The sequence below is a fragment of the Pelodiscus sinensis genome, chromosome 9 (genome assembly GCF_049634645.1).
Source record: "Pelodiscus sinensis isolate JC-2024 chromosome 9, ASM4963464v1, whole genome shotgun sequence".
Taxonomy (NCBI): domain Eukaryota; kingdom Metazoa; phylum Chordata; order Testudines; family Trionychidae; genus Pelodiscus; species Pelodiscus sinensis.
Genome location: NC_134719.1, coordinates 65,568,949 through 65,595,608, shown reverse-complemented (window position 1 = coordinate 65,595,608; position 26,660 = coordinate 65,568,949). Strand labels below are relative to the sequence as shown.

At 47.9% G+C, this 26,660-nt stretch overlaps 1 protein-coding gene and 1 long non-coding RNA gene across 3 annotated transcripts in view; one reads left to right on the top strand and one right to left on the bottom strand.

The window, feature by feature from the left end:
* ATF6 (activating transcription factor 6) overlaps positions 1–26,660 on the top strand; it is a 115,852-nt gene that overhangs the window by 36,371 nt on the left and 52,821 nt on the right. For both annotated transcript variants that reach the window (XM_075937105.1, XM_075937104.1), the window contains exons 10-13: positions 6,989–7,126; positions 13,476–13,589; positions 15,422–15,521; positions 23,459–23,523. In XM_075937105.1, coding sequence (XP_075793220.1) covers positions 6,989–7,126; positions 13,476–13,589; positions 15,422–15,521; positions 23,459–23,523 — 417 coding nt within the window. The remainder of the gene's footprint in view (positions 1–6,988; positions 7,127–13,475; positions 13,590–15,421; positions 15,522–23,458; positions 23,524–26,660) is intronic.
* Positions 1,182–26,347, bottom strand: LOC142830634 (uncharacterized). Its single transcript, XR_012906079.1, has 3 exons — positions 25,909–26,347; positions 13,290–13,363; positions 1,182–2,859 (listed from the first exon to the last, which is right to left on the bottom strand). It is a non-coding gene; the product is annotated as an uncharacterized LOC142830634 (long non-coding RNA).

Below are 26,660 nucleotides of genomic sequence, written 5' to 3'. Positions count from 1 at the left end.
ACCTGACAAGATTGCTGAGGAGGCTGTGGGAATACACAGAGGGAGTCAATAAACCATAGGCAGGAAGGCAGACAGAGGAAGCAGCTGTTGAGAGCCTGAAGGGAGAAGAGACTACTATTTTGTGCAGTGCCGGGGGTTGGTGTTGGGGGGGGGGGGGCAGGGTGTCCCTTACCCCCAATCCCCAGGAGTGGTTGTTCAGACTGGTGTCTGAAGTTAAGGAGGTAGCATACCCACACATTCTTCCCCAAGACACGCTCTGTGTGTCTCACATAAACAACTCCCCATATACACACATCTCCCTATATACAATCATCCTTGCCAATCTAGACTCTCTTTTGCAGAAATGCTTTTAACGGAAAAACTTTTCTGTTAAAAGTATTTCCGCAGAATCATGCCAGTCTAGACGTAGCCCTAGAGGCCCAGTTGCACAGAGGGATTACTACCCACAATGCACTGCTCTGTGTTGATAGAGTTGCTAGTGTGTGTATGCTCTGCTGACACAGGGAACGTAGTGTGGACACCCAACAGTGGTTTACTTAAAGTAGTATAACTTTTGTCAACCCAACTCTGCAGGATAGACAGGGCCTGAGGCTTTGATGTTCTGTCAGGTGATCTCATAAACAAACTAGAAAAAATATAGTTCAGATGAACCTGATGTAAGATGGGTATATAACTAGCTGAAAACTGCGGAGAGTAATCAGTGGTTCACAATTCAGTTGAAAGGGAAATCCCACAGAGATCTGTTCTGGGTCCAGTTCTGTGGACAGTGCAAAGATGGGAGTGTTTCATGCTCTTTATAGGACAGGATTAGAATTCAAAATGATCTTGACAAATTTGAGAAATGGTTTGAATTAAATAGGATTAAATTCAGTAAAGACAAATGCAAAGAACTCTTCTTGGGAAGGAATAATCAATTGTCCAAATACAAAATAGGTACTAACTGCCTAGGAAGGAGTGCTGCAGAAAAGGATCTGGAGTTCTTAGGCGATCAAAACTAAATGAGTCAACAATGTGATAATGTTAGAAAAAAGGAACTTTACAACACTCTTGCTAATACATTAGAGAATAAACAGGATACCAGAAATAATACTTCCACTGTATTCACTCATAAGGCCTCAACTAAAGTATTGTGTGGCACTTCTGGGCACCATAGTTGATACAATATGTGGACAAACTAGAGAAAATCCAGAGAGCAACAAAAATTATTACAGGTCTAGAAAGAAATGACCAGTACGGAAAGATTGAAAAAGCTGGGTTTGTTTAGTTTGGAGAAGACAGAGGCATAACATCTTTCAAGTGCATAAAAGATTGTTATAATGAAGAGGGTAATACATTCTCAGCCTCTGAGGACAAGATAAATAGTAATGGGCTTAAATTGAAGTAAAGCAGATTTAGTTTAGCCATTAGGAAAAACTTCATAACTGTCTGGTGGTGAAGCACTGGAATAAATTACCTAGGGAAGCTGTGTGGTCTGTCATTGGAGGTTTTTAAGAACAGGTCAGTCAAACACCTTTCAGGGATGTTCTAGATAATCCTCCTGCTTCTGTGCCTGTAACTGGGATAGATGACCAATTGAGGTCCTGGCCCATCCTACTATTCGTGATTCTATTATAATAGTTTCAGTGGAAAAAGTTGGTGAGAGGAAAGTGAGACACGTTTCTCTTTATTGCAACAATGGTTAACTCTTTTTAAAGCTGTTGTGGAGCCAAAACAACTGACATGAAAATTGAAACTGGCCTTGAAATCGCCTCAGTGTGGAACATAGCACACCTGTCTTGCCCACACTATCAAAAGTTGCACAGCGCCTAGAACAAGTTGTCACAAGCTCCCCCATCCCAGGATGCTTTCTGCATATTTTCTTTGGTCCCTCTGTTTGAACAGAGGCAGTCTCTGACGGCCCTCTTTTTCCATGTTTCTTCAGCTGCCCAGTGGTACAGTTGCCATAGCAGCTGCCCTGCTTAATTCTTAACACCTGTCCCAAATAGTTGTATGTTTGTTTCTGAGTAACTTTAGAGATAGGAAATGTCTGCATTTGTTATAAACTCATTCCATTCAGGGGAAAATTGGCTTGGATTTGACTAAGATATGGTTTTATTGGTTTTGGGAAGCATAAAAGTAAGAAAACAGTGCGCCACATGTGGATACGTCACTTCGCTGCACACGCATTTACTGCCTTAATTTTCATTAGAGTTTTAAGTTAAATGCTATATGAAATTGTGTGAGCCTAATAGCTTTTATGGCCTCTTTGGCCCTGCAGGTCTCCAGAATCCCGCTCCCCTCCATCTTCAGCTACCATGCTTGCTTTCCCTGCACTAGAAATGGAGAGGCATGTGTATCGCATGAACGATTCTGTGGTATGATGTTCCTGTAGCACATGAAAGGGTTCTCTCCGATGTCCCTACAAAGCTGTGTGGGATCTGCTAGTGTCTACCCAAATGTTTCCGGGTTATGGTGTTCACACACCTTGTTTTGTACAAATAACTACTTCTCAGGGCTGATAGCACGATGCCTTAGCACCCTTTCATGAAAGAAACAGAGTGCTGCTGTGTTTTATATGAAAGAAGTGTGGGGAGTTTTTTGTGTAAATTGTTCTCTGCTATTCTGGTCTCTTGGATAGTAAATGGGAAAAATCTCATAGAAGTTGGCCTGGAAAATTTTGTGCATCTCAACACTGGGCAATACTTAACACATACAACAGTGACTTGTCTGCAAGCAATTCCGTAGCATTGGTGCCCAGTCTTCCACTGATCTACAGCCTGTTCCTGAAGAATCCAGTTGGAGGCCAGGTGCTGCAGCAATGCTTTAGTTCTGGTGTCAGGTGTTGATTTTTATTGCTGTCAGCTGTGCTGGTGATGTCATCTGAGGGAGAGAAACACAACCTTATGCACACTTACGATATGGCAAGATTGTCGGGCTAAACGGGTAGTGATCAATGGTAGGATGTTAAATATCGGTTAATGGAATAGTTGAGTAACCTCACGAATTCTTATCAGTTTGTCGACTATTCTATAATTCCTGAGGGCAGGGCCAGCAGCCAGTGTGCCTCACTCCCAAGGAGCCCCCTGCCACACTGTGCTGCTGCCTCTGTATCAGAGGCAGCAGCATGGGGTGCCATGCAGGAGCTGGTCTGCAAGGAGATCCAGTTTAAAAACCAACCTCCCTCAAGGACCTGCTGCCTGTCACTTTGTACTGTTGCCTCTGATAAAGAGGTAGCAGCACAGGTGGCAGCAGCCCTTGTCTGGGGTGGGGGGGGTGTCTGTGCTCCCAGATCTGGTGCGAGCCAGAACTGAGCTGAGCTGTCTGCCTGCCCAGCTCCTAATACACTTTAAATATGGAGCCACAGCAGGAGAAGGCCCTGTGAGCTTGGCATGAGCCAGGACTAAGCCATGTTGCTGTCCAGCCTGCTAAAAAAATTTCTGGCGGGGCTGGGGAGGGAAATGTGCGCGCTCTATAGCATTAACCTATAAGCTTTTGCTTATCGGTTAATCAGCTGTACTATTACATCCCTAATCAATGGCCCGCTGTCTAGTTGGCAGCTAGTATCAAGCAGTGTGTCCCTGGGGTCGATCCTGAGCCAGTTTTCTTCAATATCTTCATTAGCGATCTGGATGATGGGCTGTTTGCACCCTCAGCAAGTTTTCAGATGACACTAAGTGGGTGGGAGAGGTAGGTAAGCTGGAGGGCTGGGATAGGGTCTAGAGCAGAGGTTCCCAACTGTTTCCAGATGGGGACCCATTTTGACCATTCAGAAAGACTTGGTGACCCAAAGCAATTAAATGGGGGGAGGAGGGAGGGTAGAGCCACCTGGGGAGACTCTTGGCGACCCTTTTGAAATGTAATGGCGACCCATAGGTTGGGAAACTCTGGTCTAGAGTGACCTAGACAGACTGAATGATTGGGCCAAAACATCTTATGAGGTTCAACAAGGGTAAGTGCAGAGTTCTGCACTTCGGATTGTAGAATCCCAAGTACTGCTACAGGCTGGGGACCAACTTGTTAAGCGGCAGTTCTGCAGAAAATAGGGTGACCAGATGTCTCCCTTTTATAGGGACAGTCCTGGTATTCAGGACTTTCTTGTGTGAGTGCCCCACGCTGATTTTTCAAAAGCAGTATCTCTTCACCCTAGCAGGAAAGGACCTTGGGATTATAGTGAACAAGAAGCTGAATGAGTCAGCGGTGTGGCCTGGAGCCAGGAAGGCTAATGGTATAGGGGTGCATTAGTAAGAGTATTGTCACCAGATCTAGAGAAGTAATTATTCCCCTTTATTCAGTACCGGTGAGGCCACATCTTCTGAGGCCCCCATTACGGAAAGGATGTGAATGCATCGGAGAGAGACCAGCAGAGTAACAAAAATGATTGGGACATGGAGCCACGTGACTTAGGAGGAGAAGCTGAAGAGTTGGGATTTACTTAGTCTGCAGAAGAGAAGAGTGAGGGAGGATCTTATAGCTGCCTTTAACTAGCTCAAGGGGGGTTCCAAAAAGAACGGAGCCAGGCTGTTCTCAGTGGTAGCAGATGACAGAACGGGAGCAATGGTGTCAAGTTGCAGGCCTAGGTTGGATATTAAGAAAAACTACTTCACTAGGAGGGTGATGAAGCACTGAAATGGGTTGCCTGTGAGGGGGAGGTGAGGCTAGAATCTATGTCCTCAGACGTTTTTAGACTTGGTATGACAAAGCCTTGGCTGGGTTGATTTAGTTGGGGTTGGAGTAGATATCTTCCTGAGGTCTCCTCAAGCCCTAATTTTCTATGGTTATATGATAATGTAGATATGGCAGTCAGTTTCTTCTGCAGTAGGAGAGCCTTAGCTATATACCTTTTAAATTAACACACGTTACAGGATTTGTGAGAAGAATACACTTTTAAAGTTGTTCTTTTTAGGGCAATTAACTTGCATTTTTCTCACTAATAGTTTTCCCCATTGGCAAGTGCTACTTTCGAATAAATTTTACAGACTGATAGGATGAGCTTTTCTTGCTAGCAGTAAGAATAGGTAACAGGAAAAAAAATGGATCTCCTGCCTTCTCCTCCCATCCAGGGACTGAGAGCCAATACCTATCTTGTCATTTTCATAGGTGTACATGTGGGGACCATTCTGAAATTTTTCCACATTAAGTTCAAGTAAGCCTGTCCCCAGCCATTGCTGACATGGCATACTTTTCTATGTCGTAGCCACAAAGCCAGGCTCCAACAGCTAAAATAAGCAAATCCTAGCCTTTCTGCTGCATGGGGGGAGGGACGGGGGAATGGGGCAGTTTTAGTTTGTGCTTCTGTTTTTATGAAAGCAGACACTTGATTAGTAAAAAGTAGAAGGTTTAAAATGCCTGTTTCAGTGCGTGCATGATTTTCAACAATCTGACCTTCATGAAATAGAAGAAAAAGGAAGCCAGCAACTGTGTATGACCCGTAACACTGTTGATAGCAGCAGCTGACTTCAGGCAAGAACACAGTTGCTCCACACCAGAGAAACCACTTTCTCTTTTAAAAGAACTCTTTTAGGCATGCTAGCTTTCTTAACCTTTGTCCTATAGAGAACCTTGGACAAATGACCCCCTACACACACAGTTGCCACCTCCTGGACCACCAAAGTCCTTCTCAGCAAAGTGTTTGCTGCAGTTAGCGAAATTGCTCATATGCTGGTACATTCTGCAAACGTTAATATTCTGCATTCGTACTCTTAAGCACAGCACTTAGAGATTGCAGGCCCTTATTTCCTTCAGATGTTTTATAAACACACTGGGAAGTCAGTAACACCTCAGGCAAGGGGAAAGAGAGAACATACTCCTGGTAGGTGGAACATGAGGACCTCACAGTGCACTGCAGCTCTATCTTCACTAACCAAAAAGGGGTGTTTTACCATGGAATAACAAGCCTAGGTTAGTTACACCACTGTGGAAATGTAGTGGAGGTAAACTGGGAGGGGTGAACCAGGAACATAGAGGCTGTGTCTACATTGGTATCCCGTTCCGGAAAAGGGATGCTAATGAGACACTTCGGAATTGCAAATCCCCCGCGGCATTTGAAGTGTCTCATTAGCATCCCTTTTCCGGAACGGGATGCCAATGTAGACACAGCCAGAGTGTAGTGATGACCTTCCCTAGATACCATGCAGTAAACACTGCACATGCCCTGTCTCCTGCTAGAATTTTAGAGTGAGAAATTACATTAGTTATCTCACTGTAACAGGCAATCAAAACCAAGCTGAGCCCTTTAAGTCAGTGAAAACCAAACCTGCGTAATAACATAAATGGCCATATTGGGTCAATCCAGTGGTCCCTCTAACAGTATCTGTCTTCCAACAGTGGATGGTGCCATGTACTTACGAGGGATGAATAGAACTGGACAGTTTATCGAGTGATCTGGCACACAGAGATTTAGGGACATCCAGAGCATGGGGTTGAATTCTTGACCATGTTGGCTAATAGCCATTGATGGATCCTTTCCCCAAGAACTTTGCATTAAAAAATGAACGAGGTAGTTTTTACCTTTAATCTTGCACAGCATCCCCTAGCAATGAGTTCTACGGGTTGACTGTGTGTTGTGTGAGCAAGTATTTTTCTACATTGGTTTTTAAAGCTGCTGCTTATTAACTTCATTGTGCGATCCTCTGGTTCTTGTGTTATGTGAAAGGGGTAAATAACACTTTCTTATTCACTTTCTTCACCCCAGTAATGATTTTATAGGCTTCTGGCAAATTCCCCCTTAGTAGTCTCTCTTCTAAGGTGAACACTCAATCTTTTTAATCTCTTCTCATATGGCAGTTGTGCCATACTCTTGTCATTTTTATTGCCATGGGTGAGTAGATAAGCGGATTTGTCAAGCCCTGGGCATATGAATGGGATAATCATATACCGTGAATCATATTTCCAATGATGCCTGACAAGTACCATCTTGCATAAAGTTTATCTGATATGTCATACTTGTATCGTGCAAATTTTCATAAAGAATATGGAATATGATGTCACGGTATGTGTTTTTGAATTTCAGCGTATTTGAAAGGGATCCCAGTGGAGCTGAACCCAGTCTGAGCCTTTCCCACCGGAGCAGAAATCTGCTGGGGTTCTCAGCCAGCCAGCTCAACGTGGCTCAGCAAATGCCTGATGTCATCCCTCGGAATAAGGAGAGGTATGGCAAATACATTTACAGTTTAAAAGTGCTAGCTGTTCATTATGCATTGCTCTCTTGACTTCCATTTCCCTGTGCATCACGAGGCAGAGTTAAGTTAGCATTGTTAGAGCAGCAAAACCTAAAAATGGAGTGCCTTGAAAGCTTATTCTTCTTATACTGTGGTTACAGGATCAGCCTAGCAAGATTCCTCTTAAGGCCTAATCTTGATACACTGAGATATAAAAATGAGCCAACCCCTTAATCGGGTATATCAGTGCATGCATTCCCTGGTGAGAGAGAGAGCTTGCACATGTCTCAGCAAAGCAGGAGTAAGCTGCTGTGGTGTCGGGCTTTTAATGTGCATTTCCATCAGGCCTTGCCTGGCCCCGTTCTGGTGCTGAGCACATCCTGTGACAGTCCCCACCACTGGACTTGCATACAGTTCAGAGAGCAGCTCCCAGTCTCTTCCAGCATAGTAGGTAAAAAGTTGCTGTCAGCTTTCCATATGAAGCGGTGTACGCTGCAAAGCAAGGGATTAAGGAGCAGATCTGGGCCTAGGAGGAGGGGATGTGGGGGGAGGGGGCGCCCAGGGCTAAGGTTGCCAGATGGTTGAAACAAAAATACCGAACACCCTTCTCCCCCACCCCCACCCCCCCCTCCCCTCCCCACACTCAAAAAAAAAAACCTGGGAAACAATTCTGTTGAAGGGGAAAAAGGTGGGGGGGGGGGGGGAGGGAGAGAGACCAAAGTTGTTGAGCAAAAAAACCAAAACTCCAGGTAAGCCAATAAAAATAAAACAGCATGTCCCCTTTAAGAGTTAGTGCAGGGATAGGAACAGGGTTAGGGTTAGCATTGAGCACTAAGACCCAGGGGAAAGCATTGCTTCCCCTAAGTCTTTTGGCCAGCAGCCTTGGGGAACCAGGTAAGCATGAGGCCTGGGGTCGGAGGTCTGGGGGTGTTGGGAGCCGGAGAGGTTTGGGGAGGGGGAGAGGCTGGGTGCTGAGTGTTTGTAGGGTTGCCAGGTGCCTGGCATTTTTGCCTCCCAGCTGGGGGAAAATTTAGAAAATACCGGACTGTCCAGGTGAATACCAGACACCTGGCAACCCTACCCAGGGCTTCAAGCCCTGTTGGCAGTGCTCTAAACCCATGCCCCGTGGAGATCCACACAAAGATTGTTTGAAGTGCCTCGGTGAGGGCCATTTGACTGACACCTGCAAGATTTGCAGGTCCTTTAAGCCGTACGCAGAGGGAAAGAGATTCCAGGCTTAAGCTCCTGTTAATGGAGTCAGCACTTCAAACCCCCTCCCCCTACTCCCCGTGCCAGCTGCACTTCAACACCCAGTGCCGGCTCCTGCACCATCAGTAAGGAGTGCACCGGCGTCAACGAGGGACACGCAACAGGCGCCGAGGTACCATCTCAATCTCTGGTGCAGTCAACTAGTAAGAGGGCACGAGGTGAAAGGTTGCCGGGGAAGCGGGATCGGAGCACTCGCCCTCAAGAGCCTGGTGAGATTGGGACCCCCAAGAGGCCAGGACCTGTCCATGGAGGAGATCCGAAGGCCATCCATGCCGGAGGCGTTCTCCGCGGCCCAGGAGCTGATAGAGCTCATGGCCTCCCCAGGTGCAGCACCACACATCATGGAGGAGCACGCAGGCCGCGAGAGCCATGTGGCTAAGCTGGCCCCAGCATTGCAGCCGGTACCGCCCAAGCCATCACCCTGGCAGGAGCCGGGCACTGCACTGTCAGCACCAGCATCTCCGGTGCAGGAGGCAGTATGGAGGAGGGCGCCTCTCCCCGTGCAGTCGGCACCGCTTCTGGTGGCACCACGCCCTCCGGCACCGGAGTACAATGCCATGCCACCCCCACCGGTACCACCCGTACCCTATAGAGGGAAACCAGCAGCCATGGTTCATCATGCGGCGCAAGGAGAGCAAGGGTCTTCGGCACCCCACAGTTGGTGTCGGAATACTCTTCGGAGTCCGATGCAGAGTCTCTAGTCTCGCCATCCTCCTCTCGACGGTCGGTTGCATCCATGGTCTCTCACTTGTCCCGTAGGTCAGCGTGCCGCTCCAGATCAGGTCACTGGTCCCCATCTTGGCACCGCTTGGGGCATCGCAGCCCACCTATGGTCCAGATGTGGCCCCCTCAGTGGCAGCTGCCTATGCAATGGCCCTTCTGGACACCGTGGGCCTATCAGGCGCAAGGCCCTGACCCCTCGAGACCAGGGTCCATGGTGACCATGGTACACTCTAGCTGCAGGTCTGCTCCCTCTGCCACCCCGCTTACCAGAGACCTGGGCTCAGAGACTAGAAGTAGCCCCTCAGGGTCGAGAGGTGAATCGGCTCAAGCACTCCGTCAGCCTCCCCCAGAAGGCCCTGCACAGAGCCCTGGCCCCAGGGCTGATCCTATGGCCACAGTTGTGGTTCAACCCCAGCTGCTGGAATCCTCGTCCCCATTGCCGGACGAGACCTTGGCAGACCCGTCTCTGCATATGCCTACAATGGACATGCGAGCCCATCAAGACCTCCTCAGGCTCCTCGCACAGAACCTGTGCATACAGGCAGAGGCGGTCAAGGAGGAGGCAGACTCGATGGTGGACATTCTTACTGCTGACACCCTGGCTAAGATCGCCCTCCCTCTGAATAAAACAGTGGCAAAGATAACCAAAACCTTATGGCAGACACTAGCACACAGAAAGGGGCTGAGCGGAGGTATTTCATGCCCCAGTCTGGGCATGAGCATCTCTTTGTGCATCCACCATCAGGTTCAGCAGTGGTCCAGGCTGCTTGCCAGAGGGAGAGGCAGGGACTGTGGGGCCCTACTCCAACAAGTAAGGAGCCAAAGAAGATTGACCTACTGGGGCACAAGGCATATGCTACAGCGGGCCCACAGCTGAGGATCGCAAACCAGCAGGCGATGCTTAGCCGGTATGCGTACAGCTCCTGGGTGGCGGTGGACAAATTCAAGGCCCAGCTCCCTCAAGCTTCCCAGCGGGAGTTTGCCATGTTTACGGCGGAAGGGCGAATAGTTGTGCGAACAGCGCTGCAGGCCGCCCTGGATGCTGCAGACTCAGCAGCTCAGGCCATGGCCATGAGCATAGTTATGCATAGGTGCTTGTGGCTCCAGGTCCCTGGCATACCGCAGGAGGTCCAAATGACGTTGCAGGACCTCCCCTTCGAGGGCTCCAGGCTGTTCTCGGAGCAAATGGATGGCAAGCTACATAGCCTTAAAGACTCCAGGGCCACTTTAAAGTCCCTTGGCATCCACACCTCGGCCCCGCAGCGCTGTCCCCTCAGCTAGAGGCCACAGAGGGGCTATCAGCAAGGGCCGCGATTTGACAGTAGGAGGTGGCCTAGGGCTCCTACAGCCAGGGGGAATAGGAGGAGGTCACAGAGAACTCCGGGTCCTCCAGTAAGTCCCAGGGGCCCAAGCCCGGCTTTTGAAGGTGTGCCCGGGAACGGAATTCCAGTTGCTTCCACCCTTCCGCCAGAGATTATCCCCTTTTTACTGGGCCTGGTGCTCTATCACCGCAGACCCTTGGGTACTGGACACGGTACACAGGGAATACGCTATTCCGTTCCTTTCTTCCCTGCCCTCCCATCCCTCTTTCTGGTCCCTTTTCAGGGACCCCTCTCACAAGACCCTGCTCAGGCAGGAGGTCTCCCTGCTGCTTTCCCTAGAGGTGGTAGAAGAGGTCCTACTGTCCCTCCGGGGAAGGGGCTTCAATTCCTGCTACTTCCTGATCCCAAAATCCAAGGTGGGTCTCTGCCCTATCCTTGACGTAAGGGGGCTCAATGCCTTCTTAAGAAAGTCAAAATTCAGGATGGACCCTATGCCAGGAGGTGCTAGTTCTCTGGGATCTGTGCATTGCGCAGGGGGTTCATTTGCAGGCCACTTACCTGCCGGGGTCATGCACACCTTGGCAGACTGACTGTTGGACCTTTTTGGCTCATGAATGGTTGATCAAGGGGAAGGTGGAAGACCCCCCTCTTCCACAGGTGGGGCTCTCCCCTAATAGATCTGTTCGTAACCCATGCCAACAGGAAGTGCCCCAGGTTCTTTTCATACAGGAGTCAGGGCAAGGGGTCCATGAGGGATGCCCTCGTGGAGGCATGGCCAGTGGGCCTGCTATATGTCTTTCCTCCCTTTCCCCTGATCCATGATGTGGTCATGCAGGTCAAGAGGGGTGGGGCCACGCTCATTCTCATAGCCCCGGAAACATTGGTACACGACTCTGGTGTCACTGTTGATCGCGGATCCCATCCCCCTGCCGATGGTCCCGGACCTCCTAACTCAGGAGCTCGACCAGGGTCGGCTGTGCCACCCGAACCTCCAATCCCGCCACCTCAAAGCTTGGATGATCAGTGGCTGAGGGGGGGAACACTCCTTTGCTCAGACCCAGTGAGGAGGGTACTCGCAGGGAGTAGGAAACCCTCCACTAGATCCTCCTACCTAGCCAAATGGAAGAGGTTTTCTATTTGGATCAGTCAGAAAGGGCCCCTATTCCCCTTATTTTGGACTATCGTCTCAACCTCCGGGGCCAGGGGCTGCCCACCTCCTCGATTAGGGTACACCTGGCAGCCATTGCAGCCTTCCACCAAGGAGAGGGCAGAAGGTCGGTCTTTGCACAGGATATGGTAAAGCGCTTCCTGAAGGAACTGGACAGGTTATATCCCCACATCCGATGGCCAGTGCTGCAGTGGGATTTGAACCTGGTGCTGCAGGGGCTCATGCGCCCACCATTCGAGCCGTTGGCTACGTGTTCTCTCTCACCTCTCATGGAAGGCGGCGTTTCTGGTGGCCATTACCTCAGCCAGGAGCTGTGGGCCCTCTCCTCAGAACCTCCATACACAGTGATTTCGAGGGACAAGGTGACGATGCGCCCCCACCTGACTTTCCTCCCTAAGGTAGTTTCCCTGTACCACGTGTCCCAGGAGATTTTCCTGCAGTGTTCTACCCAAAGCCGCATGCGGATGGGGGAGGGGGGCTCCACTCACTGGACGTTAGGAGGGTCTCGCCTTTTACTTAGGACGCGGTTGTTTTGCAAGTCCACTCAGTTGTTTGTCTCCATAGCAGACAGGATGAAGGGTTCCCCGGTATCAGCTCAGTGTCTTTCATCATGGATCACATCGTGTATCAAGACCTGTTACGATCAGGGCTCGACAAATTACATAATCTACTTGCCTGTGGCGAGTAGATTACAAGCCGCAAAGCCGGCACAGCCCGCAGAACCGCGCGACTGGTGAGCAGGGCTTGCTGCCACTTGGCAAGCCCTGGTTACAGTCTTAGGGGGAAGGTGGCTGTCCACTCGACTAGGGCCCAAGCCTCTTCCATGGCCTTCCTAGCCCAGGTGCTGGTCGTGGACAGATGCAGGGCGGCCACCTGGTCCTCAGTCCATACCTTCACCAAGCATTATGCCATCACACAGCAAGCTAGTCAGGTCGCAGCGGTAGGTCAGGTGGTGCTGCAGTCTGTTTCGCTGTAGGCTCTGACCTGCCTCCTTACGGGTTTGCTTGGAATTACCTAGACAGAATGGACATGAGCAAGCTCTCAAAGATAAGATGGTTACTTACCTCGTAACTGTTGTTCTTTGAGATCTGTTGCTCATGTCCATTCCAATCCTGCCCACCTCCACCTTTGTCAGAATCTCCAGCAAGAAGGAACTGAGGGGGTGGAGGGCCAGCAGGGGGTTATATGCTAGGATATACCGGTGTCAGTCCAGGGGGCTCCCCTGCTGGCCCTACGGGTACTGCTAAGGGCAAAAAGGCTTCTGGAACTTGTGCACGGGGCGCACACACCCCTAGATGGAATGGACATAAGCAACACATCTTGAAGAACAACAGTTACGAGGTAAGTAACTGTCTTTTCTTCATGGCTAGGTCTTTTTGTCTACCAGTCACCCAGATTCACTAGTCCACCTACTACTAGCACAGTGCTGTAGGCGTAAAGCAATGGCTGTGGGCAGAAGGTTTGCAAGTGATGAATGATATCTGCAAATCTAATCGGAGTGCTGGTTTATCCTCTTATTTGTATTGCAGTAGCCCCTAAGACTCAGGCCCCATTGTGCTGGACTTAGGACAAAACAACTTCCATGGCCCATGGAGATAACTATAAGTGAACAGTTAAACTGCTAACTTCTTTGGCGTGTGTGTGAGCGAGCACTGCAGACTTTTGGCTTACTGGTCAAATTTTGTTTGTGGCTCCCAATCCAAGATATTGCTGATATGATTCCATGTGTTGTGTCTTCAGAAATCCTAAGGGAGGAGGGAACAAAATACTGAGTTATTGGTTGCAAATTGTCGTTTTCTAGAACCTTGCAGGAACTTGGCAAGAAACTTGAAGGGATTTTGGTGTCTTTATTTCCAGATATGAACGTTCTGTATCTGATAACAAAGCCTTAATGGTAGTAACGGAAGACCCATTATTGTACGTTTCTCCACCACCCTGTCAGCCGCTGGTCAACCGGACTGAGTCTCTCAGGTCAGCAAATATTGATTTCCCAGTGTGTGTTTTTTAATTTGTAGAGGTGCCTGGATTTTTGTTTATATCCATTTTGGATGCATTGTGATTAATGGCAACACAAACCTGATTTAGCTTTTTACGTTTAGTTAAAACTGTGTGCTGTTTTGTACCATGGTGTAGATTGTCTTACCTAGTAGTCTGAGCAGGATTCAGGTCTAGAGGGTGGAGCTGGCATCCAGAAAAGGGAACCAAGCCAAGGAGTCTGCACCATAGTTAACTACCAGTTAGACAGCCAGAGGTAAACCAGAATCAGATGCAGGAAACAAAACTGAGAGTCAGAGCCAGTGTTCCCTGTAAGCTGTGCGTGTTTATGGCCACTCAGGAGAGATTCAGATGCTGCCCAGCTGATCAGTAGAGCACCCACAGCTAAGTTTTGTTTCTGCTGGTGCTGCATATTCACACATGCCTCAGATTTATTCTGCACATGGATGAAAAAGTTTAGAGGGAACGGTGGTCAGAACTAAGGATGTAAAATTTTGATTAATTGCCATTTGCGTTGACTATTCCATTAGCAGTGAAAGCGCTGCAGAGAGCATGGGGACAGCGGGGGGACTCAAGCAGTCCCCTGCTAGCCCTGTGCTCCCTGCGGCATTTCAAAGCAGCAGCACTGCATGGAGCCCGGGGCCCTAGCTGACCTAGGGCTCCATGCAGTGTTGATACTTTGAAATGCCATGGGGAGCCTGATGTCAGGCTCCACGTGACCTTTCAAGGTGGCAGTGCCTCGTGGAGCCCAGGGTCCATGCAGCGCTGTTGCATTGAAGCATCCCCTTCTCTCCCTCCCCGCCACCCCGGCTCTTTCTGGTAGAGGCAGCAAAGGGGAGAAGTGACTAGTCAACAAGCATGTCGACTGTCCGATAAACGTTTGCTTGTCGTTCACATTCCTAGTCAGAACCAAGGTCCGATACTGAATGGGTATCAAGCTGGAATCGGGATCAGAAGTCAGAGGCCAGGGTCAGAGCCGGAACTAGTTACTAATGATTGGAGGTGAGGTGTAAGGACTGGGACAGGAGGAGAGGCAAGGATTAAGCCTGGAGTAGGATCATGGTGGGAGTAGGGGTAAGGCAGGAGCATAGTGGGAATTAGGAACCAGGTTGAGTGTGGGAGGCAGGCGCAAGCAGGGTCCAATACAGCCGTAATAGGAAAACACTTTGTTTGGGTAAACTTCCTGTGCCACCTGGCTCAGAGTCTGGATGGACCTATATTGGTGTAGCTGGGCGACCCTCCAGTCTGATGGCACTTGGCAGAGTCCTTAGTCCTACTAGCTTCTCAGACCAGATGCCAGCAGCTTACCAGGTTGAGCTCAGGATCCAGTGGGTTCACAGCTCAAGACATCCCATGCATCTGGAGCTGGAATTGTGCGGTATCCAGCTACGTGAATCCATCACTGCGTGTTTTTTCTTTTCTTCTTTTTTCACCTCTACTCTCAATTAAATTGAGTATTTCACCCAGGTTTGTTCTTGAGTTGGTAGACTTGTGACTTAAATCTCAATATTCCCCCTTTGCTTTCAGGATTTATGTTTGTTTAGTTGAATGTAGGCACTATTGTAGGTGGAAAAATCCAGTCCAAAATTAACATGTAGTAGATATTTAGCTATGAATTCTCTTTGAGCTTGTGATTAACGCTCGGGCACCAGTGTAAAAAGGCATACAATATAAAACATTAAGATGAAAAACCACCTAACATTAAATCATGAGAATTTCCAAGTGGACTGTTAAAATGCTGCTTGAAACCCAAGACATTTTGACACCTTTTTTTAAAGACCTGCCTAATTTAATGTTGCATTTTACAGGTTAAATCATGAACTTCGAGGGTGGGTTCATAGGCATGAAGTGGAAAGAACAAGATCTAGTAGGATGCCTAATAACCAATCACAGAAAGCACAAGTCCAGGTAGGTTTGATCTGTTGGATCATTAGCCACACAAGTTAACTGCTGGCAACATGACCAGACTTCCTGAGACACTGCTCATTCCACAAGGCTTTTGAGTGAAGTAAAATTGATCAAAGATGGAAAGAGAGCCGCAGATGGGTAGAGCAAAGGGTTAGCGCACTACAAGTAGGACCTCCCTGATTTGGCATTTGACAGATTCCAAACAGACCTCAATAGCTGTCAGCCCCAGTGACCTCCCCCGGCTGCCAAGCTCCCTGCCTCTGGGCCACCAGCCTGGCTTCGCTACCGGCCCTCACCAGGGTGCTCTTGTTCAGCAACATCCATGGTCCTGATGGATGTTGCCAGACCAGAGAATCATGGACCAGAAAGATTCAATCTGTAGTTATTTCTGGAATCCCTGATTGGTTTAGCCATTCGAAAGGATGAGACTATGTAAAACAATCTTTCCCTGTGTTTAGAAAATACATCCAGCCGTTTAACTGGAAAGTTTTAGCAGTCTGTATTTTTGGAGCAGGAACTTGAAATTTGGTGAAGAAACGGTGTTAATGAGGGAGGTGCTTTTGGAGGACTTCCTGAGACTCCTTCCAGCATTGACAGAGTTCTAGGCTTCTGAATTGTCATATGCACCAATCCAGTAAAGGTTTTTAGAGGCTTGCAGCAAAAATCTCTGAAGATTCTATCTGCACTGAATATATTTCCAGTCCTGCTGACCTTGATCTGCATCTTGATGTTACAAGGAGGAGGGAGGAAAATTATTCTCCTTAACCTCTGAGGCTAGGACAAGAAGCAATGGGCTTAAATTGCAGCAAGGGAGGTGTAGATTGGACATTAGGAAATACTTTCTCTCGGGGTGGTTAAGCACTAGAATAAATTGTCTAGGGAGGATGTGGAATTTCCTTCACTGGAGATATTTAAGAGCAGGTTAGACGGACACCTCTCAGGGAAGGTGTAGATGGTGTTTGGTTCTACCCTGAGTGCAGGGGACTGGACTTTGACTTCTTGAGGTTCCTTTCAGTTCTAGTATTTTATGATTTTAAGGGTGCTTCTAAGGATCACTCGTCTCCTACATGCTGGGCCCATGCACAGAGCTCAAGCTCCTGAGAGGATGAAGGAGCAGCAGCAGCAATGTGTATCCCTTCACCTTTGGTGTAGGAGCTGGGGAGAGGGGGGAGAACATTCCATTAATGGGTATTGTGAGTTCTGTGCACTATATAGTCCTTATTATTGAGTTGGTGTGTTGAAGAGCATAGTGAGCATCATTCTCATTGGTTTACAGATTTTGCACAGAAGTAGCACAGCATTATTCCAGGAGAGCAGGGAATGAATTCCTGTCTCTGTCTCAGATCCAAGTCTCATCCAAAGGCTCACTGGCAAACCTGTATGCTTGGCTATGCTGTCAGTAACCATAGACCATACTCCTCTTCAGAGCCAGACATTTCATAGATTGGGGAATTCCAAGGCCACAAGAGATCACTGTGATTATCTGTCTAGTCAGATCTCTGGCATAATACAGGCTCCAGAATTTCCCTACAATAATTTGTTTGAACTAGGACAGATCTTAGAAAAATATCCCATCTTAATTTAAAAAGTACCAGTGATAGTAAACCCTTGGTAAATTGTTCTAATAGTTAAAGTCGTATTTCCAGTCTGAAGTAGAAGCTAGGAATTCTGACGGAATCCCAACAGTCCTTTGCTGCTCAGCAAATAATTGTGCAAGTCACGGTGGTGTGTGTCTAGTGCAGGGCTACTCAACCCGCAGCCCGTTTGTTTGCATCCCACGGTGCAGTTCGGGTTTATGCAGGGCTCAACACATGTCCTGCCGGTGGGGGACAAAGCAAAAAAGGAGTCAATATAATTGTCTTCTATTGAGAGGCGTTTTAATAGTTAAATTCCTGGACTGTCATTGCTCGTTAAAAGTGCTGCCATATGGATGGAAATCGGGTAAATGTTGTATTTTTTTAATATCGGCAGAGATGACTTAAAATGGGGCCTGTGTGTTGTGTAGTCTTGCCTTAATCTCTGTATTCATGCCTATCCTTGTGAAAGAAGCTATTTGCATATATATTTGCATGTATATGCAACCACACTTATGTTGCAGCCCTCTGCATGTGCTGAGAGTATCATTGTGGTCCCCGGGGCTTCCAAAGATGAGTAGCCCTACACTAATGGCGTGCCTGTACAGAGGAGAAGAGCCTGCTACTGCAACTAGTTACTCCTTTAGTTCAGTGTTTCTCAAACTTTTTTTTAATAAAATACCCCCTTTTCAAAAAAATAAAATAAAAGTACCCCCAGTAGAATCATAGAGCTGGAAGAGACCGTAGCAGGCCATCAAGTCCAGCCCCCTGCCCAACGCAGGACCAGTCCCAATTAAATCAACCCAGCCAGGGCTTTGTCAAGCCGAGACTTAAACACCTCTAGGGATGGAGACTCCACTACTTCCCTAGGTAACCCAGCCCAGTGCTTCACCACCCTCCTAGTGAAATGGTTTTTCCTAATATCCAACCTAGACCTCTCCCACCACAACTTGAGATCATTGTTCCTTGTTCTGCCATCCGTTACTACTGTGAACAGCCTCTTGGAACCTCCCTTCAGGAAGTTGAAGGCTGCTATCAAATCCCCCCTCACTCTTCGCTTCTGCAGACTAAACAAACCCAAATCCCTCTGTCTCTCGTCATAGGTCATGCGCTCCAGCTCCCTAATCATTTTGCTCACCCTCTGCTGGATCCTCTCCAATGCGTCCACATCCTTCCTATAGTGGGGGGGCCCAGAACTGGACACACTATTCTACATGTGGCCTCACCAGAGATGAATAAAGAGGAATAATCACATCTCTGGATCATCGACTGGCAATGCTCCTCTTAATGCAACCTAGTATGCCATTAGCCTTCTTGGCTACAAGGGCACATTGTTGACTCATGTCCAGCTTCTCATCCACTGTAATCCCCAGGTCCTCTTCTACGGAACTGCTACTTAGCCAGGGAGTCGAAGTCTGATTTTTTTGAAGTCCAAGGTGTGTATTTTAGTACTCTCTTTTCTTCCTTTGGTCAGGATCCTGAAATCTACCATCTCATGATCACTGCTTCCCAGGTTGTCACCCACCTCTACTTCCCCTATTAGGTGCTTTCCGTTTGTGAGCAGCAGGTCAAGCTGCGCACGGTCCCTGGTCAGTTCCTGCAGCACTTGTACCTAGAAGTTATCCCCAACATTCTCCAAAAACTTCCTGGATTGTCTGTGTACTGCCGTATTGGTCTCCAAACAGATGTCAGTGTGATTAAGGTCCCCCGTGAGAACCAGGGCCTGCGATCTGGAAACTTCTACGTTGTCCAAAGAAAGCCTCATCTACCTCATCCACCTGATTCAGCGGCCTGTAGCAGACACCAACCACAACATCACTGCTGTTGCTTACACCTCTAAACTTGATCCATAGAGACTCAACAGGCTTTTCTCCCTCTATATACTGGAGTTCTGAGCAATCATAGTGCTCTCTTACACACAGTGGAACTCTTCCTCATTTTCTCCCCGCCTGTTCTTCCTGAACAGTTTATACCCTTCCATGACAGTGCTCCAGTCATGCGAGTCATCCCACTAAGTCTGTTATCCCAGTCAAATCGTAGGTCTTGGACTGGGCCAGGGCCTCCAATTCTTCCTGTTTGTTACCCAGGCTTCTCGCATTAGTGTACAAACACCTCAGATTACAGAGAGCAGGTCGATCAACTGGTTTTCGAATCATGGGTCCTCCTTTCTTGCTCGTTCCTCTTTGCATTTCGACTTCCCCACTGCCCTCAGGGTTTTGGTCACCATCCCCCAACGAGCCTAGTTTAAAACCTCATCACTAGGTTTGCAAATCTGCCCGTGAAGATGCTCTTTCCTCTCTTGGTTAGGTGGATCCCATCTCTTCCTAACAATCCTTGTGCCTGGAACAGAGTCCTAAGGTTGAAGAAACCAAAGCCGTCTCTGCAACACCTACAGTTTTCAGACACGCACAATTTTTTTCTACCATTGCAACACATTTATTTACAAGACTTAATCGTAGCTGGGCGGGCAATGAAATGTGTGGGTGTAAAAAGTACAAAAATAATAAAAGCGCTGTAAAACTTAAAACAAAAATTTAGTTTTCTCCAAATTTCAGTTGTGTTGATGTGTACCCCTCAGATTCCTCTCAAGTACCCCCAAGGGTATTCATACTACTGGTTGAGACACTGCTTCAGTTCAAGTAGTAGAGGTCTGGGCTGTGCTCTAAAGCTCCTAGGTTCAATTCCTGCTGATGATCCATTACCAGAATGTTTCCATTCGCTAGAATTTTTGTGGTTTTCATTTTCCTTTTTAAAAAAAGCCCTATGAAATTACATTTAAAAACTGTTTGAAAAGCCAAACACTCAAAAGTTAAATAGTCAGAATTAATGTAGCCTGTTAAAACGAATTCACTCCCTTAAACATATGCATTATGGTACAGCCTAATTATATGATCATATGCTCCCTTTTGTGTTGTGGTACCATGACTCATTCAATGCACAAGTTGGACAGAGAATAAGGCAGAGGCTTGAAAACAGATGGTGTGGAGGATTCATAAGAGGGCTAAATTATAGCTGCATGGACAACCTTAAATTAGGCATTTCCTAACTCAGTGGGTTTTTTTAATGTAGGGTTTTTATACAATAGAAAATAAATTGAATACTACAAATGAGCAGTAATAAATAACAAATCTTATATAATTAAGGACAAATGTCTAAAAATTATCCTTGTCCAATAAGAATTTCCAGCCTCTGGGAAGTACAAACATAAAGAGGCCGCAGGAAGGAAGTGCTGAGGTGAGGGTGAAGGGCCTGTTGAGAGAGGAGTGGCCAGGGGATCGTAGCAGCTCTGGAGGTGAAGGGAGATGTTGCCATTAGGGCCCCTGTGCTGGCAGCTGGAGTAGAAGGTGGGCCTGCCCCAATTTACGATAGAGGTGCCATCACCTGACGGGGAAGCTAGACTGCCCCTACTAAGCCCAATGTGGCAACAGAGACTGTGGGAGTTGTCCCACCAACCCCTTATGGCCTCTGATGAAAGTGGCTCAGTAGGCTGTGACCCTTGCCTCGAAAGAGAGGGGCTAGATTGAAGTTGAGAGAGAGCTTCTGAGGCAAGCGCAGTCTGCCAGGAAGTGCAGGACCCACCGAGGCCAAGTCAGAGCTTTGTCACTCCTTATTGAAGGGAATTGGCAGCACCCTAGAACTCAATGGGAGTGGGTTCAAGGTGCATTCCAAAACAGATGCAATGGGCAAAAGATGCAATCCAGAGAACTGGTTTCAATTGACTAGAATTAGTTGAAATCTGCTAATTGGAGTTATCCCATCTTGTGTTCATGAGAGTCCAAGAGTAATTGAAGTTCCCTTTTCATAAGCTACTGGATTGCTCTGTGGACTGTGCAGATGTATACAATTGGTTTGTGCAGCTAAGCATGTACTACAGCAGACCTTTTAAGGTTAGTTTTGAAAGTCCCAGCTTAACGTTTTTGTCCATGGGTTGCTATTCATGCTTTAAAACACTGCCAAATGGATAACTTGCTGGCAATAGTGCAAGCTCGGAATTAATGAGATCTGTTTGGTACAGATTTTTAACTTCATCATCAGGTGGCAAAGAGTATCTGTCAACTTTCCAAACATCTCATTTCATAGAGATGTTAATGCAACGTGAATTGAAGCATCCTGGGCAATGGGACATACACTGTGCGAAATATTTATTAACTATTAAACCTCAGTTTTGTCTTGTCAGGCTCCCCTGGGAAGAGGTATAACTCCATGACCCTTTGGCAGATACTGGCAATGTGGTGAGGGGAACAGTCTGACATGTGGCTATTTGGCCAGTTGAGTGTGGCTAGTTCACTATAGTGGCTGCTACTTCGGAATTGATTGGACACCACAGGACTAGCCTGTAGCCAGCCAGCTGGGAGTGCGAAGGCTTGTGGGAGTTCTTTGTTTCTCAAAATGTTAACAACATTGTAGGGCCTCACCTGGAAGCAACTGGAGTGGCTGCGGCAGGCCAAGAAGCCCCAGAAGCCCTCCTCCCAGCCAGGAGAAGCAGGTGTTATGGGCACTAAGCTCTTCTCCTCACCTCTGCCTGAGAAGGAGGTATATAAGAAGGAGCACGAGGAAGGCAGTAAGAGCTGGTGCTGCAGGGCTATGGGCAGATGAATGCAATCTTGAGGCAGCGACTAGCAGGGAGAGCAAGGGAGCAGCCTTTGCAAAGGCTCCTGCTGGCCAGTGGGTGGACTAAGAGATACTGTCTAAGGTACTGTGCTGTCTAAGAAGCAGAACAGGCCTGAGAGGGGCCAGTCTCCTACATACTGTAAGTGGAAGGAGAGAGTAAGAGGTGAGCAAACAAGCAGCTCATCTCTGGATGTTAGCAAGGCTTCAGCATGTAAGGAGGTGCGGAGACCCACCTGGCCACCCCAGGAAGTCCTATGATGGTACCATCCGCACACAGGCATTCTAGACCACTAAGGACATGTTGTCTCTTCTGGTGCTGCTGACACCTGCCAGTGACATTGCTTGTTGGAGGGGAAAGCCCACCCCAGGGCCTTTCTGTGATCTCCATCGCTGCAGAGCAGTGCCATTGGCTCTCAGACATGAGTCAGCTTTCTGGCCAGCGTTCCCAGCTCTGCTCCCTGGGTCAATCACCAGCTGTCTGGCGCAGCCCCACAGAGGCACTTAGCCAGTCCCCAGAGGCTTGGCACTGGTCCCCTGAGCTGCATTGCTGTCCAGACTCACGATACTGATCCCTTGTGTTGTGTTGTGCTGCCAGTCTCTGGAGTCTCATCACTAGTCTTCAGAGTCAAGACATAGGTCTCCCCTTCCTGTCCCCGTTCCAGGTTGGTAGCAACACTGCTCTCAGAGCACGAGGCGTGGATCACTGGGTTATTGTCTGCCAGGCAAGTACCATCACCAGAGATGTGGCACTCAGTACAGCCCGTCCCCTGGAGAGGAATGTGGGGATGACTGGCATGGAACAGGCAGGCAAGCAGCAGTGTTATTGCCATGGTCCCCAAGAGAGCCTCAGGTTTGGACAGCAAGGAAGGCACGTTGCCTGCAGGTCAAGGTCACCCACTGGGGACATAAGGGTTTTCCCTGGCACTGCCAGCAAGCGCATGACCTCAGAGCCCTGGGGCAGCTCTCTGGAGTTTCCTCAGATGTCGGAGCATGTGCACCAGTCAGTCCAGGGACATCTGAGAAGTGGTTGGCGACAACCTCTCACCTGCCCCCGACTCAGAGGAGGAATCAGAGTAGGGTCCCAAGAAGAGCCAGCCTCAGCCGAGGCTCCCCCAGCAGGGGAAACAGAATTGACAGATCTGCATCCACTTGCTTCACCTGCTGAGATAGTAGTAGGGCCTTCCTAGGCAGTCCCTCAGGGTGATTTAAATATAAAAGGGTAACTTGGAGTTAGAGACTGAGTTGTTGGAACCTCTTGACACCCTATTTGACTCTTAAGAGTGCAGCTCTTCATAGGTGGTAGATACCATGGGCTGCCCACTCAACCCCCCAATGCGCCAGGGCTGGGGCCATGCAGCCTGTCCAGCTGCCAGCACCCCAGGGGTTGGTGGCCATAGGAGTGGGGAGGCTCAGGCAGGGAGATGGAAGGAGTGGGACCTCAGGTGAAAGGAGCAGGGGCTGGGAGCTAGCTTCCACTAGTCAACTGTTCACGTGCTGCCCATGTGGCCACCCCTCTACAGTAGCCTTAGCTGTGAGCAATGTATCTGGAACAGCCGTCCTCGTTCCTATGCGTGTGACTTGCATGGTAACTGTCAGACCTGCTGTTGGGCTTAAATCTGTGATCACCTGTCTCACAAGTGCACTGCAAGGTAATTTGTTTTGTTGGTGACCTGGATTCATGTACAGTATAGCATTGAATTTAGGAGACCACTGCCTTCCCTTTTGTGTGATGTGATTTGTTTCCCTTTTCAGAGCTCTACAGGGGAGAATGCAGATTCTCAGCTGATGGCCATGCCCCACACAGACCCCAGCATCAGGTAAGGCAAAACAAAACCTGTCCTTTTGTATTAGTGGTGATTAGATACTCTGGTTTTTGCCTTAGGCTTATCTGGTCTCATATCTACCTCTGAGTACTCCATCCCACTGTTCTAATTTGCCTCTACATTTACTGACACTGATTAAACTAGCATATTCAAATCTTTCTGTTCACCCTCCGGGGCATTTGTGGAGACACCCTCATATTATGGCTCTACTTTCTTCCTCTGGTGTTTGTCAGTGACTGAGTCCTCCTCTTGCTCTGCTGCGTCCCCTCCTAAAAAGAGGGAACTTTCAGAACAAGCCATTGAGCTGGTCTCAGTGAGTAGTCCATCCATCAGTCCAGTCCCTAAGGTAGGAAGACACTCTGGGATTATTCAAGTGCTCAAGAGGGAAGATTTTTTTTCTTTTTGAGATTGTTCCAGGGACCCTCAATATGAGAGAAGGCTTCAATGCTAGGGCCAAGGAAACCTACCACAGACAAATAGCTACGTCTCCTGTTTGGTTTGTCATCTCCTACTGATCTTCCCTATCCATTCGTTAGAGGAAGGGGAGTTTGCAGCATTCCCTCCTTTATAGGATCCAAGACAGGGAGACCAAAACCAAACTAACACAGAAAACATATTTAACGGGACCAAAATGATACTGCCTCACCCTCGTTTTGTCTCCAATATTCTGGAACCAACATGGCTATCGCAATACTACATACAAAAAGAAAATGTCATTTTTAAGAAGGCCTCCAAACTCAGCCAGCTGAGTTTTTGATTCTCTTATTATTGTAAGAGTCAAGTAGGTTTTCTCCCTTTCCTTTAGGTTGGGGAAGGAGTATCTTCACCCAGTTCAGAAGGCCTTTACCGAAGAGCCTTGAATCTGAGCAAGTGGCAAAATCTCTAGAACTCTAGAGGCTCTTCCTTAAAAAAGGAGGTTTATGCAGCTTTTCGACGGGGGTGGGGAGGAGGAGGATATGCTGAAAAAATTGCTTGTATTAATTACTTTCACTTCCGAAAAATTGTATTAATTACTTTCACCTTCGAAAGCGCGATTGGAATTTGCATATCCTCTTTCCACAGTTCGATGTAGTCTAGATACACCCATATTGACACGGCATGTGATTTGTTGTGAAAAATCAAGAGGCCAAATAAGCAAACAGCCAATTTTGTTGCTAAAAATAAACAGTACAGTATAGAAGAAAAAAAGCATTCAGGATTGATGAAGTAAGGTTTGCTTGGGACAGGGGACTGACACATACTCTGTGCATCCAAGAAAAGAAGCCAGTAACTCAGGCTCGGAGAATGAATTATGTGACGCAATTTCCAGAAGGGAAGATAGTTTGCAGCAGTTTTATAAGTATTGGAAACTGTAAGTTTGGATGATTAAAAACAATGCTGTAAGGGTCATGAAAATGCATGGTAGAATAGCCACAAATGTGATGAGAAATACACTAGGTCCACTAGAGATAACAGTGGTGGTTTTGAACTTCCTCAAGCCACTGGGAAAAGTGAAAGCTCAGTTTGCTATCGAAGAAGGAAAAGATGTAGAAAAAATAAGAATTGTCTAATAATTGTATCAGTTTCCCTGATATTTTGCATGACTACTCAGCAGGGGAAAAGAGACTGTGGCTCTCAGGGCAGACTGAGACACAGAGATGTATGCATGTCGCCTAGTTGTCTGAGCCCAAATGGGTTATTGAAAAGGACTGGCCGAGGCCCACTCTGAGAAGACAGTGGAAAACCCAGTCACCAGGACATTGACACTGGCAAACAGTGGCACTCCTGGGAAGGGATTTCCCCATCTCTCAGTAGGGAAGCTGAACATAGACCCCTGTTTGAGAACAAAGGACTGGAATTGTGAGGTGGGGGACAGGTGTTGGATTCTGGAGGAAGTTGAAAGCTCTCTCACTTGGGAACGAAGATGATCATATGGAGACTAAGACACAGAGACTGACCATGAGCGTTTGTCCATCTGTCTATTGGTCTGTTTTTTCAATAACTCCTAAACTGTAAGGGCTAGAACCACCACATTCAGTATGCAGCTTTCTCTTATCATAACTAAGAGCAAGGTAGGGTTTGGTTGTACCAGGAGAACACGATGTATCTGGAATAGGATTGCTTTTCCATATAAGGTGAAATGGGCTGACTGGGTGCATGCCTCTCTCCCTCTGGGACTGCCCCAGCCCTGGCCCTCCCACCCCCATGTACTTTGGGGGGCTGAAATTCTCCCTCCCTGTCCCCTGCCCCCGATTCATATGGGAATATTGGTAGCTGTTCCTCTTTCTCACTGTCGGGGAAAGTGCACAGATGAACCTAGACCGATCGCAGCCAGGGGGCATGCACTCCTCCCCCCGACTGCCCACTGGAGTTGCAGCTGCCATGGAGGGCACTTCTTACCTGGCCCCAAGCTTTTTTATCATCTAATCTTCAGCCAGCCCTTCTGGAACAGAATCGGATCTTGTTGGGTTAACAGCTGCAGTGCTGCTACCTCAAAAGTACTTTGATAGCAGCATGAAGTAGTGCTACAAGCATCGCAGCAGGCGGTCATTTTGTCATGTGTCCGTGTTCTGAGCTGCATGAGAGAGTGCCCCTAAAAATATCAAACAAAACGTACCCGTCAGTGAAAGCAGAGCCAGCAGTGAAGAGCCAAGACCATGGTTTCTGCTTACTGAGTGCAGTATTGCTTTGTGCCACTTTGCTATGGTATGACCACAGCAAGTGCTGCAAGCAGACGGTGGGCCACTATAGGAGCGCTTCTTGAAAGTGAGTTATGCTGAAATCCAATGAACAGTATACATAAGTTCTGCAAATGAAAGAACATTTTTTACTACTTAAAAATGAATTGGGGGAGGGGAGGGTTGGTAGCAGCATATCATAGAAATGTCTTCCTGTCCTGCAAGAACAGTGAGGCAGTGCTGTGAGAATCAGGCAGAATATTTTAACTCTCATGCCAAGACTGGTGGGGAGATATCCATCTAGAATTGCAGAAGACTAGTAGCTAGGATTCTGAAGTGCCATGTGTATTCTTGCCTCTGGCTTGCTTTTAGAGCCAAAGAGATTGGCAGCCCTTGTCCTATGCGCATATGTTCATACGCTGTCACAAACCCCGGGAGGCAACAGGTGGTGCTGCATGCAGAGCTATTTGGAAA